Source organism: Sturnira hondurensis, unplaced genomic scaffold, assembly GCF_014824575.4.
Source record: "Sturnira hondurensis isolate 20B ecotype Veracruz unplaced genomic scaffold, ASM1482457v3 Scaffold0006013, whole genome shotgun sequence".
NCBI lineage: Eukaryota > Metazoa > Chordata > Mammalia > Chiroptera > Phyllostomidae > Sturnira > Sturnira hondurensis.
This window is the reverse complement of record NW_028078644.1, coordinates 270,491-285,772: the sequence shown is the minus strand read 5'-3', so window position 1 is coordinate 285,772 and position 15,282 is coordinate 270,491. Positions and strand designations below refer to the sequence as shown.

Below are 15,282 nucleotides of genomic sequence, written 5' to 3'. Positions count from 1 at the left end.
CTGTCCGTGAGCCCTTCTTGAAGAAATTGCCCCTTTGATTGGGAACAACATCAGTGTGATATAAGATGCATTCATCATGTCAGGTAGAAATAAAAAGGCTAAAGACAGACAGGCTAATGTCTATGGCGAGTTCTTGTTCCACTGTCCCCCTGCCCCCCGTTTCCCTGTTCCATCGGTTAAAAGCATTAGCCTGCTTTTCAGTTCAGCCACAGCCGAGCCAGCTTTCCTCAGACGGCAAGGTCCCTAGAGCATCTCTGGGGGTTTGAATAACATGAAAGGTGGTGTTTCTTCTCGTGTTTGGTTGTCCTTGAAGGAGTGATGCTTCCAGAGTTAGGATGCGCTGGCCCTGCTGCATAGAGACTGTGCTCTTTGGGGAACTAAATGTACAGTAGATTTGAAATTTAATGCAGGTAAGAAAGAAAAACAAGGGAGGAAGGAGAACGGGACCATTGTTTGTTGTGTGCCCGGGATCTCGTTTCATCCTTGTAACAGTTCCTGTTTTATCAGAGACTCCAGAGAGGCTGAGTGACTTGCCTGGGTCATACAGCAGAGACGGAGTTCATGCCCTTCTGGGTCAGGGCTATATCCGCCACCCTCCACGGCTCAGGCCATACCTACTGAGGTTGCAGACTGAGTGCAGTGTCAGGTTTTGCCAGCAGGCTCTTGGAAGGCAGGCATGCTTTCGCAAAGTGGGTCTCCCTCAGGCCTGTTTTAGTCCAGTTGCAGGAGGAGGGACACCAGCCCCCTTGTCAGGTGCCAGGGAAACCTTGTCATTGTCTGGCCTTTCCCAGTGCTTGATGGCATCGGCGGACTTGTCCAGACATGACACCAAATGCAGGACTCTGTTGTCTCACTTTGATCCAAGGGAAGAGTGGTTCATAAATGGGAGATCTCACCCTAGACTGCCCCTCTGCACTTGCCAGGTCCCTAGTTTCAGGGTGACCTCTTGGTCAGAGGTCACTGGTGGCCTTTCACCTTGGAAGCCCAGGCCTCACCTTCTCTGGGCAAGGATTTCCAGATCAGTCTTTATTAGTGACTTTGCCCAAGGTGCCAAGCAGCTGCACACCCTGACCCAGTCCACGTGGTGGTCTTCAGGGGGGGCATCCACTTCCAAGTTGCAGGCAGGGGCTGCATTCAGGTGAGGAGACATTGACCAGGTCCCTGCCCCGTGTTGGACACGGTCCCATCCAGCCCCCACCATTCCTCCGAGTCTGTGTCAGTGCTGACGCCATGTGATCGGGGAAGTTTTGTCCACTTCTGCAAGCCAGCCGGAGTGCTCAGCAGCCCAGGCCGGGCCCGGTGTGGCCCACAGGGTGTGATGGACAGGGCTGCTGGGTACAGAGTGAGGCATTGTTAGTGAAGGTGCTCGGGCATATATGCCAGTGGGCCATTGGATGAAATTTGTTGTGTTAAGTGGTGGTTCTCAAAGTATGTTCCCTGAGTCAGCCACATCAGCGTCTCCTGGGAGCTTGCTCGAAATGCAAACTCTGAGGCTTTATTCCAGACCCCGGGAATGGGGTCTAGGGCTGTGTGCCGTGACTAGCCCCACAGGTGACCTGGTGCACGCTCACGCTTGAAAACCACTGTTGTAGATCAGTGCTTTTCAAAGTAACGCGTGCACCAACTGCCTGGGCATTGTTAGAAAAGGCAGGTTTTGCTTCAGTAGGTCCGAGATGGAGCCCAAGATTCTGCATTGTGAGAAGGCTCCCAGGTGATGCTGCTGCTTCTAGTCAAGCGGGGTTGGGGGTGGTGACCCCCTTTCTGCAGCAAGGTAGTGGAGAAGCCTCTGGAGGGTTCCTATTCATCTGGGGCCCACTTCCTGAGCTGCAGAGGTGCAGTGTTTGGGGTGGGGGTGGATTTTCCTGTTTGTGTCCTGGAAGAATGGGGGCCCCTGGGTCCTCAGGTCCTCCATTCTGCAGGAGGACTCGGTGAGAGCAAGGACCTGGCAGCACGCTTTGGTCTTTTTTCAGGGATTGCCCACGTGGCTGCCCCTCCTCTGCCTGACCGGCTTTCTCTCAGTCTTCCGTTCCGCCTGAGTTGCGGCAGCCGCTCCTGCAGCCCTCGTTCTTACCCCCTCCTCCCTCGCTCCCTCCTTCTCCCTCCCAGCATATCTGTCTCCTGGATGCTGCATGTACTGAATTCTTGATTGGTCCTCTCCAGCACTGCAGACCCTGGGGTGCTTCTCAGACCCACCTACTTGAGGAGAGCTTTATTAAATGGATGTTTCTGGGTGGGTCCTTATTCCCTGCAGTGGCCTTTTATTGCAAATTCAGGCTCTACCACTTTGAGGGGGAAATATAAAGAAGGGGCCTCCCTGGGTGGGGGAAATAGTCGGGAGAGAGACAGTAATCACCAAGATGCTGGTGTTGTGCCCGATGGGGAGGGCACTGGAATGACTTGGGGATTCTGCATGTACATGTGGGTACCGAGTGGGAGTCACGTCGTTCCGAAAGGCGAGAGTTAACACATCTGGGGTACTTGTGCCTTCTTACCGGGCCAAGCGCCTTTGCACTCGGTTGCAGCAGTGATGAAAAGCATTCACTGTCTCCTGTGTTTTCTCCCTCTCATGAAACTTGCAGCGGAGCTTGGGGAGTGTGAGCTTCCAGAACACACACCAGAGCTTGTGTCTGAGTTTCGGTTCATTCCAAATCAGACAGAAGCGATGGAATTTGATATCTTCCAGAGATGGAAAGAGTGCAGGTACCTTGATGCATTTATTTTGGGGTATGTAAGCGTTTGTAAGATGCCTGTATCTACTGTAAAACTGCAGCCCCAGTGCTTCACCTCTCTCCTGGGCTCCCGTCTCGTTTACCTGAAGGCCCACACGACGTCTCTCTTTCCAGAGATGTACATGCAGTAGAAACCAAAGCACACTCCCGTTTCTCTCTGAATTGTACAGCCCGGTCCTGATCCGCTTATTGCTCCCAGGTTCGCCTCCCAGAGAAAGCAAGGAGGCGCTACCTTGATACAGCCCACAGGCCTGGGTCTCTGTCCATGGTCTGAACTGAAGAGAAGCCCCTTGGAGGGACACTCCTGTTTGAGACCATGGATTGTGCGGGATTGTATTCCAGGACACGGGGTCGCCGCAGCTAAAACCAACCCTGCCATTTCTCTCTGGGCTTTTTCCTCCTTCCCCTCAACAGACACCCCAGTCTGGCGCTTCTATGCCTGGACGGCCAGTGGTGCCTCCACTCCCAGGTGTCCCAGACTTGAGCCCTTCTTCCTTCCCAGCCCACCTTCCTCACACTCTGCCATTCCAATGTCTGCCTCTTGGACTCGGAAACTTAGCGATGTTTCCTGTTGTCCCTCAGTCATTCCGGAGGTCGCACGCCCTTTTGGAACATGGAGGGTGATGGTAGCACCTGCCTGTATCTCATAGATATGTGTGGTTGCAGGGTCATCTGTACCCCTGCGCACCAGCCCCCTGCCCCCTGCAGGCAGCCCTTGTTAGCCCATGTGTGTTAGAGACACACACCCATGTCTACACACCAAAAAAGTGTCCCCCAAGTCACATTATAAACACTGCTCTTTCATCTTCCTAGTCAGGTAACGGTCTGTTCTGGAGGTATGTGAATAAAAATGGGTGTCCCTCGTCCCTTTAATCGCTGCATAAAATCCCTTAGTGTGTGGCTGTGCCCTTCGGAATGTGGGTACACGAGTTGCAGTTTACATGTGTTTCCATTGGTTTTTCTAAGGGGAAAGAGCCCTGCCCAGGCGGAACTCTCCTATCTGAATAAGGCGAAGTGGCTGGAAATGTATGGGGTAGACATGCACGTTGTCAGGGTAAGAACTGGGTGCGTTTAAGTCATTGGGTCCCGCTGTGACTGAGCAGTGTGTAAGCGGTGTGCACACCAAGTAACGCGGTGAGCGAACTGTTTTACATTCTGCTCTGTGACGACCTGTTAGAACCTTCTACCGATTGTCACTTCATTTATTTGTAGGGAAGAGATGGCTGTGAATATTCTCTTGGACTGACCCCGACAGGCATATTAATCTTTGAAGGAGCTAACAAAATAGGCTTATTCTTTTGGTAATTTAGTTTTGTCTAATATTAAAAATGTCTTTTCCTATTCTGTGGTGGAATTTTATGTGATGGATGATTATTGAGGGGTATTTGCAACACCCTGATTCATTTTAAAAACACACCATTCTCTCATCTATGTGGGTGTGTGGCAATGGCAATGAAACTTCTGGATAATCACCCTTAAATGAACGAATGATTTCTTAGCAAATTCGAGCTTTAAAAGTAGAGAGGAAACTGCTGTTTGATGTGTCGTTTTCCTGCAGACTGTATGTACTTTTACAATGTTTTCTCTCTGACCAGGCCTAAAATTACCAAAATGGATTTCAAGAAGAGCAAATTGACACTCGTGGTGGTGGAGGACGATGACCAGGTAATCCTTGCTCTGGTGTTCCCCCCTCGCCGAGAGTGGTCCTCCGTCCGTGCCCCGTGCGCCCACTGACACGGGAACCCCATGCTTCCCCACGCAGGGCCGGGAGCAGGAGCACACCTTCGTGTTCCGCTTGGACAGCGCCCGGACCTGCAAGCACCTGTGGAAGTGCGCGGTCGAGCATCACGCGTTCTTCCGGCTGCGGACACCAGGAAACAGCAAATCCAATAGATCAGACTTTATTAGGCTGGGGTCTCGCTTCAGATTCAGGTAGGAGCCTGTTTTAATGACATGATCGCTTGTTTTAAAAGAGGCAGCAGTGCTGCTTTCTGTGCGGGGAGCCATGGATCCCCAGGCCAGGGACACGGAGCGTGTGTATCCTGCCCATGCTTCCTTGAGACCTGACCTGTAGCCGGGTCCCCAAAGCTCCTTCAACCTGTGTTCTCGTTGATGTGGTGGGGATAATAATAACAAAGGTATTACTAGCTGTCATTTAGCTTTAGCTAGACTGTCTGATACAGTCAGCACCAGCCATGTGGGGCTCTTTAGGTTCATTCATAGTAAAGGAATTTTAAGATGTAGTTTCTCGGTCTCACTAACCACGTTTCAGGTGCCCGGGGCACACAGGCAGGTGGTGACCACCTTGGGCAGCCGCGGCCGTAGGATGTAAGCAGCATGGCACTGCACCAGGGCTTCCCAGGTGCCAATGCACGGTCCTCCTGGCAGCCTTCAGAAGATGAGTCCTCTGGTTGTCCCCATTTCACAGATAAGGAGACTAAAGCCAGGGGGTTACAAAATCTGCCCAGAGTCACAGACAGTTAGTGGCACCACCGAGAATCAACCCCACGCTGTCTGGGTTTTAACATTTTAACCACTCCCCTGTTGCCTTTCACATGCTGACATCAAGAAATCCGGTGACATTTAAGAATGAGAGCCAAGGTCAACATGTGTGTGAGTGACCCAGGGTAGGCTCAGTAAATACTTAAATCTAAGAAGACCCTGAAAAAATGGAGAATTTATTCTGCTCTGTTTTTCCTTATGAGCGTGAGGCCGTGTCTCTCAGTGTGCACGAACACCCCCTGGGTGTTGGTTAGAAAGGAGGATTTATGACCTCATCTACAGCCCTCGTCACCGGAATCTGTGGGTGCCCACCTATGCATGTGTGAATAAGGCCTGGGCACGCACCTCCAGAATGCACTCCCAAGGTTGATTTCCGAGGCCCGTTTACAGATCTGAGAACAGCGCTTACCAGATCTAAGACTGCACATGTTTCATAACCTCTACCCACACACGGCATGTCCTTGAACTTCGTTTCAAGTGCCAAAAGATCTGCTCGTTTCAAATCTATCTACCGTGCAAGGGAATGGCTGTGCACTTGTGTTTCAAGAACTGTTTTGTTTGAATGTATCTTTAAATGCCGCAAGGCGAGGGGAGCAAAACCAACTCCTTCCTGAGAATCGACTCCCGGGCTTCCGTGGAGGATGGAGGATGTCAGAATGGCAGAGGTTAACGGAGACGTCGCGTGGTGGGCTGATGTGTGCTCAGAGTCGCAGTGAGGAAGGCAGGCCTGTGGGGGTGGGAGCCAAGGCAGGATTTTCCATCCTGGGAGGCAGCTCCCCGAGTTTTTCGCCCAGACCAGGCTCCCTTCTGCTCTTTGAGAAGAAGCTTAGAAAGAAAGGGGAGTTTAGGGATGAGGTTGCCTTTTGGAGGCTCGTAGGGCAGGTGACCAGTGGCTCCTTCCTTGTGATAACTCTGCAACTGAGAGTGGCTGGAGCGAAGCCGCGACCGTCAGAGAAAAGCAGTGTGCCTGCTGCAAGCGGGGCGGCGCGTGGGTTGGAAGCCGTGGTGAGAACAGCAGGTTGCCCTCAGCGTGGCAAGCGAAGCCAAGGTTCAGAGTAAGTGGTCATTGATAACAGCCTTTTAAAAGATTTAAATGTCTGTGCAATTTGCTTTATGAGAGGTTATTACATGTGCGAATTGGTGCTCTCTCTGTCAAATGTTCCAAGTGCTTGAACCCGCTTGGACTGTGCAGCCAAGTAGCTGGTACCGAAATTGTAGGTTTTGTCCTCTGATGGCGATACTTGCCTCTGTCGTACAGCCTGGGTTTGGCAAAAGTGGTTTTATTTCCAGATGGAAGGCGAAATTCAGTGTGTTCTATACCAAATGAGTCACCAGAGGTTGCAACTGACATTGGAACTCTTGGAAATAAAAGCGCACTTTCAACTGTGTGTGACAAGCTGATATCCTCATATTGGTAACACATAGTAAAATATTTACTTTCCAGCGGGCGGACGGAATATCAGGCTACACACGGGGCCCGGCTACGAAGAACCAGCACCTTTGAGAGGAAGCCCAGTAAACGCTATCCGTCCCGGAGACACGCGACGTTCAAAGGTGGTGTTTTGTTCCTCTGCCTTGGAATTTCACATTACGGTTTTAGTTCATTAGCCCCTGAGGAGCTGGGTAAAGCAGATGTTGAAGGAACGCCCTACTGTTTGGCTCTGTCATTCTGGAGCCTTTATTTTTAAAAAAATTTTATTTTTAATTATAGTGACATGTAATACTATATTAGGTAAAAACAGTTGTTGAGGGAACTTCCTACTGTTGGCTCTGTCATTCCAAAGCTTTTTATTTAAAAAAAAATTTATTCTCAATTATAGTGACATGTACTACTCTGTCAGTGTCAGGCACACAGCGTAGCACATCAGCATGTATATCTGATTGGCCCGGCACCAATTCCTTCCCCTCTGGAACCTTTAACCCACTCCTTCCTCTACGGACCAAACGCATGATAGCCTGGCATCCAGAAATCCTCTGAAGTTGTCCTCTGCCGCTTTAGTGGAGAGAAAAAACACACCCAGATCCCAGGAAATATTGACCTCACCTTCAAGAAAAACCCAAGGATGACAGATGAGATGCGCGCCGAGAGGGGTGCCAGGCAGGGGGGGGTCACTGATTGCAGGAACAGTGACGGAGGGAAGGGGTGGGAAGAGGGGGCACTCCCTCTGTCCCCAGGGCTCTGTTACCTCCCTGGCGAGCATCATGTTTGTGCGTGTAGTCCATGGGGTCAAAGTTGAACAGAAACTCCTCAGGATAAGGAGGAGCTTTCGGGTGGGGCTGTCCCAAGATACTGCTATCTCAAGATAGTGGTGAGCTCCCAGCCCCCACAAGGAGTGTGCGGGCCCAGGGGGGAAAGACCCCAGACCCCTTGCTGTGGCTGCCTCCGAGGGGAGGGGGCGTCCTCATGCTCGACCCCGTGCCATGGCTTCGGGGCTCTTCCAGGCTCCAGGTTCTGTGTTTCTCTTCTACTTTCTTTCCTGGTCTCCATCCTCTTTTCCTCCTTTATTTTACTGACAGTTTCTCCAGCCAGAGTTCTGGCATTTTTGTGAAGCTTTTAATGGTTCCCCGTGCTGCAGCCTTTTCAGAATGAGGTGGAGTCTAGATAAATGGGCTCTACGTCTTCTCTGGCCCCTTCCGCAGACTCACACACTGGCCCCGTCTGCAGGGACTGCCCTGAGCTCCCCAGGAGGTTCAGCCTTGTATTTAGCCTTTAGCACCATACACCTCCCTGCCTCTGTGTCAAGCCTGGGGGGCTCCTTGACCAGGAGGTCTGTGCCTGTCATGTCTGCATCCCAGAGCGCTGGGCCCTGGGACCGGGCTTGGTGAGCCTTGACCGAGAGACTCCGAGGCCAGGACTCCGAGGAAAGGCCGTTTGCTTTTTCTCCAGGAAGGAGAAGCTGCCGGGGTGAAGAGGCCGCCTCCTGGCGTGGAGGCTGCTCTCAGATCCCAGAAATCTCTTCTGTGTGGTAAAAGTGATAAAGCTGTCTAAGATGTCATGCCTCTCTGTTTTTTCTTTTGTTTTGTTTTGTTTTTAAAGCAAGCAACCCGGTGATGGCAGCTCAGCTCTGGTAAGTGCCCCCAGGCTCTGGGGTATGACTCTTTTCTCTATTATATTTACTTTCAATATTGACTTTTCCCTTGATACAATTAAATCACCGAATGAGTCTGCGGATCTTTCTCTTTCTTTCTTTTTCCTTTTCTGCTGCCTGGCTATACCATCCCCCTGGCTTTCACTAAGTACACAGTAGAATGTTCCAAGACAGTTTATTTCGTTTTAGAAAACACAGCTGCCTTGTTTGAGTAGCTCTGTGCTTTGTTTATTATACTAGTGGGTGATAAAGGTGATAGGAATGTGAGCAACACACGGTGCTCAAGGCGTTGTGGGCGGCGGTGGGGAAGGAAGGCCATGCGGTGCTCGGGAGCAGGCACCAGGTGAGCGCAGATGCCAGGGTGCACTCGGTGGTGGACAGCGACCAAGCCATGTAGAAGACCTTTAGTAAACACTTTGACTGGAATTCCTGCAGGAGAGAGCTTGTCCCACGACCGAAACTCGAGCACAAAGTCAGCCAACTTTTTTCTGTAAAGTGCCAGATAGTTGATATTTTTTTACTTTGCAGGCTGTGCTGTCCCTTTCACAAGCACTCAGCTTTGTTGCTGGAGCACGAAAGCCACCGTTAGACAACTTGTAAATGAAGGACCACGGCTGCGTGCCGATGAGACTTGACTCACCACTACAAGCAGGCCAGGTTTGGCCCATGCAGAGTGGTTCGCCGCGCCCCTCCCTAGCACAGGTGTTCTTGACCTTTTGTATACATTGGAATCACCTGGTCAGCTTTGACACCTTCCCCATCAGCCAGGCCACAGCCCAGGCTAAGGGACAGTCTCTGCGGGAGGAACCCAGGCACCTGTGGTTTTGAAAGCTCCCGGAAGATTCCAGTGTAGGGCCCAAGTGGGAACCACCATCTGACTTAGCATGTGCCTCTTTTCCTCCCTCTGAAACTGTTCCCTTGGGTGGGTTTTGACTTATTAGGTGGACAGCTGGTAGAGAATCACAGAAGGTAGCTGTTTCAACCCCTGCATCCAGGCCCCAGCGAGTGACCAGTCGCCCAGTTAGTCAGCCTCTTGGCTGTCGGAGGCACAGGCCTCAGGCTGCTCGGGAGGGAGGGTGGCTTTTGAGGCCAGCACATTTCGGCTGTGCCAGGCATGCTGGATGGTTGGCTGAGCACGTGGTAGAGCCAGTAGCCAATGCCCTGGTTGGTGGTGAGATCCCTGGCTGAGAGATCAGGAGGCCTCCATCTTTCTTGTTTGAAAACAGGGAGGTTGGGCCAGATAGTGTTTCTTTGTTTGTTTTTCCAGACTTTTTTGGCCTCTGATTTTCAGCCACTGCCCCCAGTTGTAACCTGACAGAGAACAGAGGAAAGTCGCCCTCCTGGGGATGAAGCTGAGTGGGGAGGGTGGGGCCAAGGCCTGCTGATCACTGCACCCCACCCCCAGATAGCCCCCCAAGGCTCTAGATCCCCAGGGTTCTAGAGAACATAACTAACCCTTTTATCACCCATCTGGGAACCCAGCCTTGAGTCTCAGGTTTCAGACTCTCTGCAGGACCATTCTGCTGTGGTCAAGCCTCGGACTCTATGTGTAGATTCAGCTCTCAGCACCTGAGGACGGGGCTGGAAGGGGCTGGACGGTCCTGTCGAACTGCTGCTTCTCACGCCTGCCCACGGCCCTCTCCTCCCCGCAGGGAGGGGGAGGTGGCAGGACTCCCACGTGGGTTAGCTTTAGACCTTCCGACTTGTCCCATTTCTGGCATCCCCGTGGCAGGTGGTATGCTCACAGTATTTTCTCCTTTCTCTGCCTGAAGAGTTTTGCTTTTGATTCTCAGTGGTTTGTGAGTTACAGCATTTCTTTCTTTTGCTAAGGAAGTGATTATGTCGTTTGTTTGCTTTTCCCTAATGAAATTACATTTTCCACTTAGCGTCTAGTGGAGATTATATATTGGGAACCAAAACAAACTAAAAAAAAAAAAAACCCTCAAGAAAAATAAATAAATAAAACCCCAAGTAAATACACCCTTTAGGAACAAACGAGCTAATAACCACTGTCCGCAGCTGTTGCATTGTTCTCCGCAGCCTGCGGCATCTGGGGTGGATAGGGTTGCTGTGGGGGCCGGGAGCGTGCTCCGGCTGCAGAGGCGACACCAGAAAATAGCAGCTTGCAGAACACCGCCCCTTCCTGATGCCTGCAGCCCGAGGTGCATCTGGTCCAGAGCCTGGCTCTGGGCACCCGCCCTCCCTGAAAACTGGAGCACAGCGACGTTTAGACCCCAAGCAAGGCTCATCACCACGATACTTCCCTCTCATTGTGGGAGAAGCAGGAGAGCTTGATTTCAAGCTTGCCACCCTAGCGACACAGCCCGCCGATGGTGCCGTGCTTGAGGTTTTCCTAGCAGATGCCGAGCTTGCCTGTTAAACATACACAGTATGTTTTACACCGACCTTTGCTGTTCGTCCTTTTCACTAGAGCAGTTATACCTGAGAGTCCAACAAATGGGACTGTGCATGAGGAGCCTGGAACCTGGTTGGCTTTAGTGGAAGCAATGTAGGCTTTAGGATCGAGCAGACAGTCATTCCAGTTCCAGCTCTGCCTGTGATTAGCCAGCAGACCCTGAGCAGGTTTCCTGACTTCTCTGTTGGGCAGTCATTCCTTTATCTATGAAATGAGGCGGTGACAGTGATCAACCTCAGAGCCCTGCTGCATGGATTATAATAACAGCAGATGTGAAGTTCCCAGTACAGAGCCTTATATGGAACACACATTCCAGGGTGGTAGCCAGCGCCTGGCTTCCTTGTCCTTGGCAGGGGGACCCATAGAGTCAGGTGCTCGGAAGTGGCTGGTGGCTGTCCCTCCAGCTGTAGAAAAATCTGGGCATTGGTGGAGCTGCCTGGCACCACGGGCCAGCCGGCAGGGCCCGGGCAGATCTGGAATGGGAGCTAGCACGACTGGGTTTGCCTGATTGGAAGGACCTCCTTTTTGCCACCAAGACATGACGTGCCAGCCAGGATTCTGGGAACGTTACCCCTTGTTAGTATTTGTGAGCTCTGAAGGAAAGCTGCTTTTGGTCTCTGTAGTTGTATGTTCGTTTAAGCAGCTAATGACCAAGAAGAAAGAGTAAGAAGAAAGAGTATCTGTGAAAGATCCTCACAGAGTGGATAGGGCTCAGCATTAGTTTATGATGGTTAAATATGGGCATACCTCGTTTTATTGTGCTTCACAGATGTTGTGGGGGGGTGTTTTTTTATAAATTGAAGGCAAGACCCTCTGTCAGCAAAATGATCATGACCCCCTTTATTGTGAGACTTGCTTTATTGTGCTGGTCTGGAACTGAACCTGCACTATCTCCGAGGTATTCCTGTAAATCAGGAATAATGCCCCTGTACAATCTATTACTTTATCATTTTTCTTTCCTTTCTTTTAGCTCTAAGGCAAATCCTGAAGTTCATAATTACCAGGTAAGATCTTACTTTTAAAGGTTTTCATGTAATGCTTCTTAAAGTTTCCAAACTTTCCACACTGAGCAGTCATTCTGTTTATAATCGGATTTTAAAGAAATAATAATATGGTTTTTTTTAAAGATTTTATTTATTTTTATAGAAAGAGGAAGGGAGGGAGGGAGAAAGAGAGGGAGAGAAGCATCAGTGTGTGGTTGCCTCTCGTGCGGCCCTTACAAGGGACCTGGCCTGCAACCCAGGCATGTGCCCTGACTGGGAATCAAACCGGCAACCTTTTGGTTCACAGGCCGGCACTCAATCTACTAAGCCACACCAGCCCAGGGAATAATAATATGGTTGGGTTTTTTTTTTTTTTTTTCTTGAGAATATAGTAAGAGGAGCATCTTTCCCCCCACCCGTGGTTTCTCTTAGTCACGTGAGCTGCCTATTATTCTTTACCTTGTCAACTGGTAAGCAGCAGGGACATGTGTTTTAAGTTTCTGGGTGGTCAAACAGCCTTCTGGGGCACTCACATGAGGCCACTTCTTGTCTAAGCGTGTCCCAGGCCCAGGGAACGTGAGTCCCTTGAGCCGTGCCTCCAGGAAAGGATGCCTCGACCGCTCGTGTAGGGAATGTTGTGTCCTTCATTTCCCTTTTTGGATCTTGCAAGCGCGCACTGGGGTGTCCAGCGTACGGAGAAATCCTGCAAGAAAGACACATTTTTTTTTTAAAGCCAGTGTTTCCCAAGACCATTTGATTATTGGACACTTTCCCAGTTAAAAAACCTAGCCTTTCACCACACACACCCCTTTTTTTGGGTGGTGCACCATTCACATCAGTGCAGTGGAGGTTTCTAGAACCCACTTTGTAAAGCATTGTGCTGGGCCTGTTGCCTGTAGCAAGGGCACAGATGGGTTTCCGTGGCTGGCGTTCTGCTCTTTCCCCTGGTGGCCAGCAGGGCCCGCAACCCCCTGCCTGCCTAACCCCCACTCCCCGTGGGCAGCTCTTGCTGGCTGTTCGCTCTTCTACAGCCTGCCTGGGACGTACTCTCCTCCACGTATTTCTCACTGCCGCCCGTGATACCATGCGTGCTCCGCTCCCAGAGAATTACACCATTGTGGCCCCATAATTTCCTCCCACCGGTCCTTCGCCACGTGGTCTCCCTGCAAGTCCTTCGTCTCCAGTCTCTGTGGAGCCTCCCTCAGGAGCCACCTCGTCCCCAGAGCCTCTCGGCTCCCCTTGATTGGGAGGCGCCGGCACCAGTGGTTCTGAGCCCTGCCTGCACCATCTGGCAAGCTGCAAAGCAGTAAATAACCAGTGCTTGGGCCTCACCCTGGGCTGGCTGAGTCAGGAGCTCTGGGGGTGGGATCTGGGGGTGAGAGAGCCTCCAAGCTCCCAAGGTGGTTCTCACAAGCAGCCCGGTGGGGGGACCCTGGGTCACTGAGGTATCCCTCGCATCCTAGGTTGTCATTTGTTTGGGCTTAGAGGCAGCGTCCATGTCTGATGACCTCCTAACTCAGGATCGGCTTTCCTGTCCTGGGTGGTTTGGATGTCTAAAGGGACATGACTCCCAGGTTTCTGTGCCCTGTCACCAGTCCGGTTTTGAATGTCACAAGTAATGAAGTTAATTTGTAATGAGTTCCCATTGAAGCCTTACTCTGACCAGTCTCCTTCTTGATCTTCCGTTGCTGTGGATATTATTAACTCCCGAGGTGGGGGTGCGATCCCATGTACATTTTCTTTACGAGGCCTCCAAATTATGTTCCGGAAGGAATTGGTGATAGCGCCCTCTGGATGTGAAATCGTGTTCCCCATGTGCAGAACCTGGGGCGTGACGTCCAAGTTTTAGGGAATAACACCTAAAAGGTGCTTTGTACCCACCAGGGGACAGGCCAGGTTTCCCTATCTCCTTGCCTTCTTTAGGTTCTTGAATCTTCTTATTCCCATTGGGTTTGTGTTTGTTTCTGAAAGATTGTCAGATGCGAGTGGCTGAAATGTTGTGGGGGAAAGAAAGAGTTATATGTGGGTGATTACTGTTTGAAGGATGGGGAAAAAAACTAAGTGAAGCAAAGCAGTCCCAGCTCAGGGCTGCCCGCCCTCTTCCCCTGGCCCCCTGAGCGCTCTCTGCTTAGAGTGGCCCGGAAGGCAGTTGTTAGTGGACGTCAGATCTACAAAACCTCTTCCCCGTGTGATGGTGTCCCCCATATCTTTGGCAACCACTGGTCCTCTGCCCCTGGCCCGTCTTCCAGGTTCTATGTTGCTCTCTCACAGTTGGGGGGTCAGTTGACCAGGAAGAGGACATGCCGAGAGGTGTGGCCAGATAAGCATCTGGGTGCTGAGCTAGGGTTCAGGAGGACAGGGTAGAATTGCAGCGTTTTGTCTGATTCTGAGCTCAGCAAGGTTAGCTGGCCACAGAGGGTGGATTGCCGTGTCCCAGAAGCGGATGCTGTTGGCGTTGGGAAGGGGACAGTTCTTCCTTGTTTGGGCGTCTCTGTAGAGTCACCAGATGTTTCGGTAACCCTCCCATCACTGTGACAAGCAAAAGTGTGCACATGTATTTCCAGTTATCCTCAGGGGGACAGAACTGGCCTGCTTGAGAACTGTGTGGATTAACAAAACCCCAATACTTCTGGACAGCTTTTGAGTGTGCGTAAATTAGCAAAGGACACCAAGGAAGGTTCTGGAGTACCTTCCTCTAGATGGTTGTGGTCGAGGTCCCCACCCTGTCTCCCATGACTGTGACCTGGCCCTGTCTGAAGACAGGGAATAGGAGGTCCATGTCTAGTCTCGGTTATTCTCTTTTGTTGAAGCCCCAAGTGGGGCAGCCTCGCTTGGGGCCACAGCGGTCTGGGCAAATCATCTGTGTTCCCTGGGTCCCGTCAGGAAGGGAGACGTGAAAAGACTGCATCAGGGCGATTCTGAAGCCCTGGTCAGCTCTCCGATTCTGCTCCCGAGGGCTTTTCTCCTGCAGCATGTCTGCTTGGGGGCTGCAGACAGAGCCTGCTGACAGGCATCTCGGAAAGAGAGAGGCCTCTGGAATACAGAATAGGCAGGGAGGGCATCTGAGGTCCATGAAGATTGAGTGAGCAGAATTGCTGAGAATTTTCCATAACAGAGAGCAGCCCTCTGCTTATTAACCAAAGCAGCAGGAAAGGGAGTCGGAGGGGAAGAAATAATTAAAAGAGGGATGGTAGCAAGACTGAGTTGCCTTAAATGTCAGGAGGGCCTAATTTGCCAGGTAGAAAGTTTAACCTGGAGAAGCCCTGAGGCGTCTGACTGGGTCCCAGGCCACTGCCCTCTGCAGGCCTGTGGTGGAAATGCACCCGCCACCCAGCCAGCCCCGTCTCATCTTTCCCCTGCGTCATTTTGCGAGTCTCCAGTCTGGATCTGTTTTCTCATCTTAAAAGGGACACATTTCTTCCTTCCCTTTTGTCAAGATAAATAAGTGCTCTGGATGATTTGGGGGGGATTTTTTATCAGACTTTAAGAAATTATTTTTCTCTTCAGACAAGGGAGAGAGAGTGCATGGTGCCCCAGCCCTTGGGTGCCCCTGTCCAGGCCTC

General features: G+C 51.3%; 1 protein-coding gene across 4 annotated transcripts in view; it reads left to right on the top strand.

Moving 5' to 3' along the window:
* EPB41L4B (erythrocyte membrane protein band 4.1 like 4B) overlaps positions 1 to 15,282 on the top strand; it is a 115,827-nt gene that overhangs the window by 48,146 nt on the left and 52,399 nt on the right. For all 4 annotated transcript variants that reach the window (XM_037047558.1, XM_037047559.1, XM_037047557.1 and 1 more), the window contains exons 7-14: positions 2,580 to 2,700; positions 3,696 to 3,783; positions 3,942 to 4,030; positions 4,325 to 4,394; positions 4,492 to 4,661; positions 6,676 to 6,785; positions 8,269 to 8,299; positions 11,707 to 11,740. In XM_037047558.1, coding sequence (XP_036903453.1) covers positions 2,580 to 2,700; positions 3,696 to 3,783; positions 3,942 to 4,030; positions 4,325 to 4,394; positions 4,492 to 4,661; positions 6,676 to 6,785; positions 8,269 to 8,299; positions 11,707 to 11,740 — 713 coding nt within the window. The remainder of the gene's footprint in view (positions 1 to 2,579; positions 2,701 to 3,695; positions 3,784 to 3,941; positions 4,031 to 4,324; positions 4,395 to 4,491; positions 4,662 to 6,675; positions 6,786 to 8,268; positions 8,300 to 11,706; positions 11,741 to 15,282) is intronic.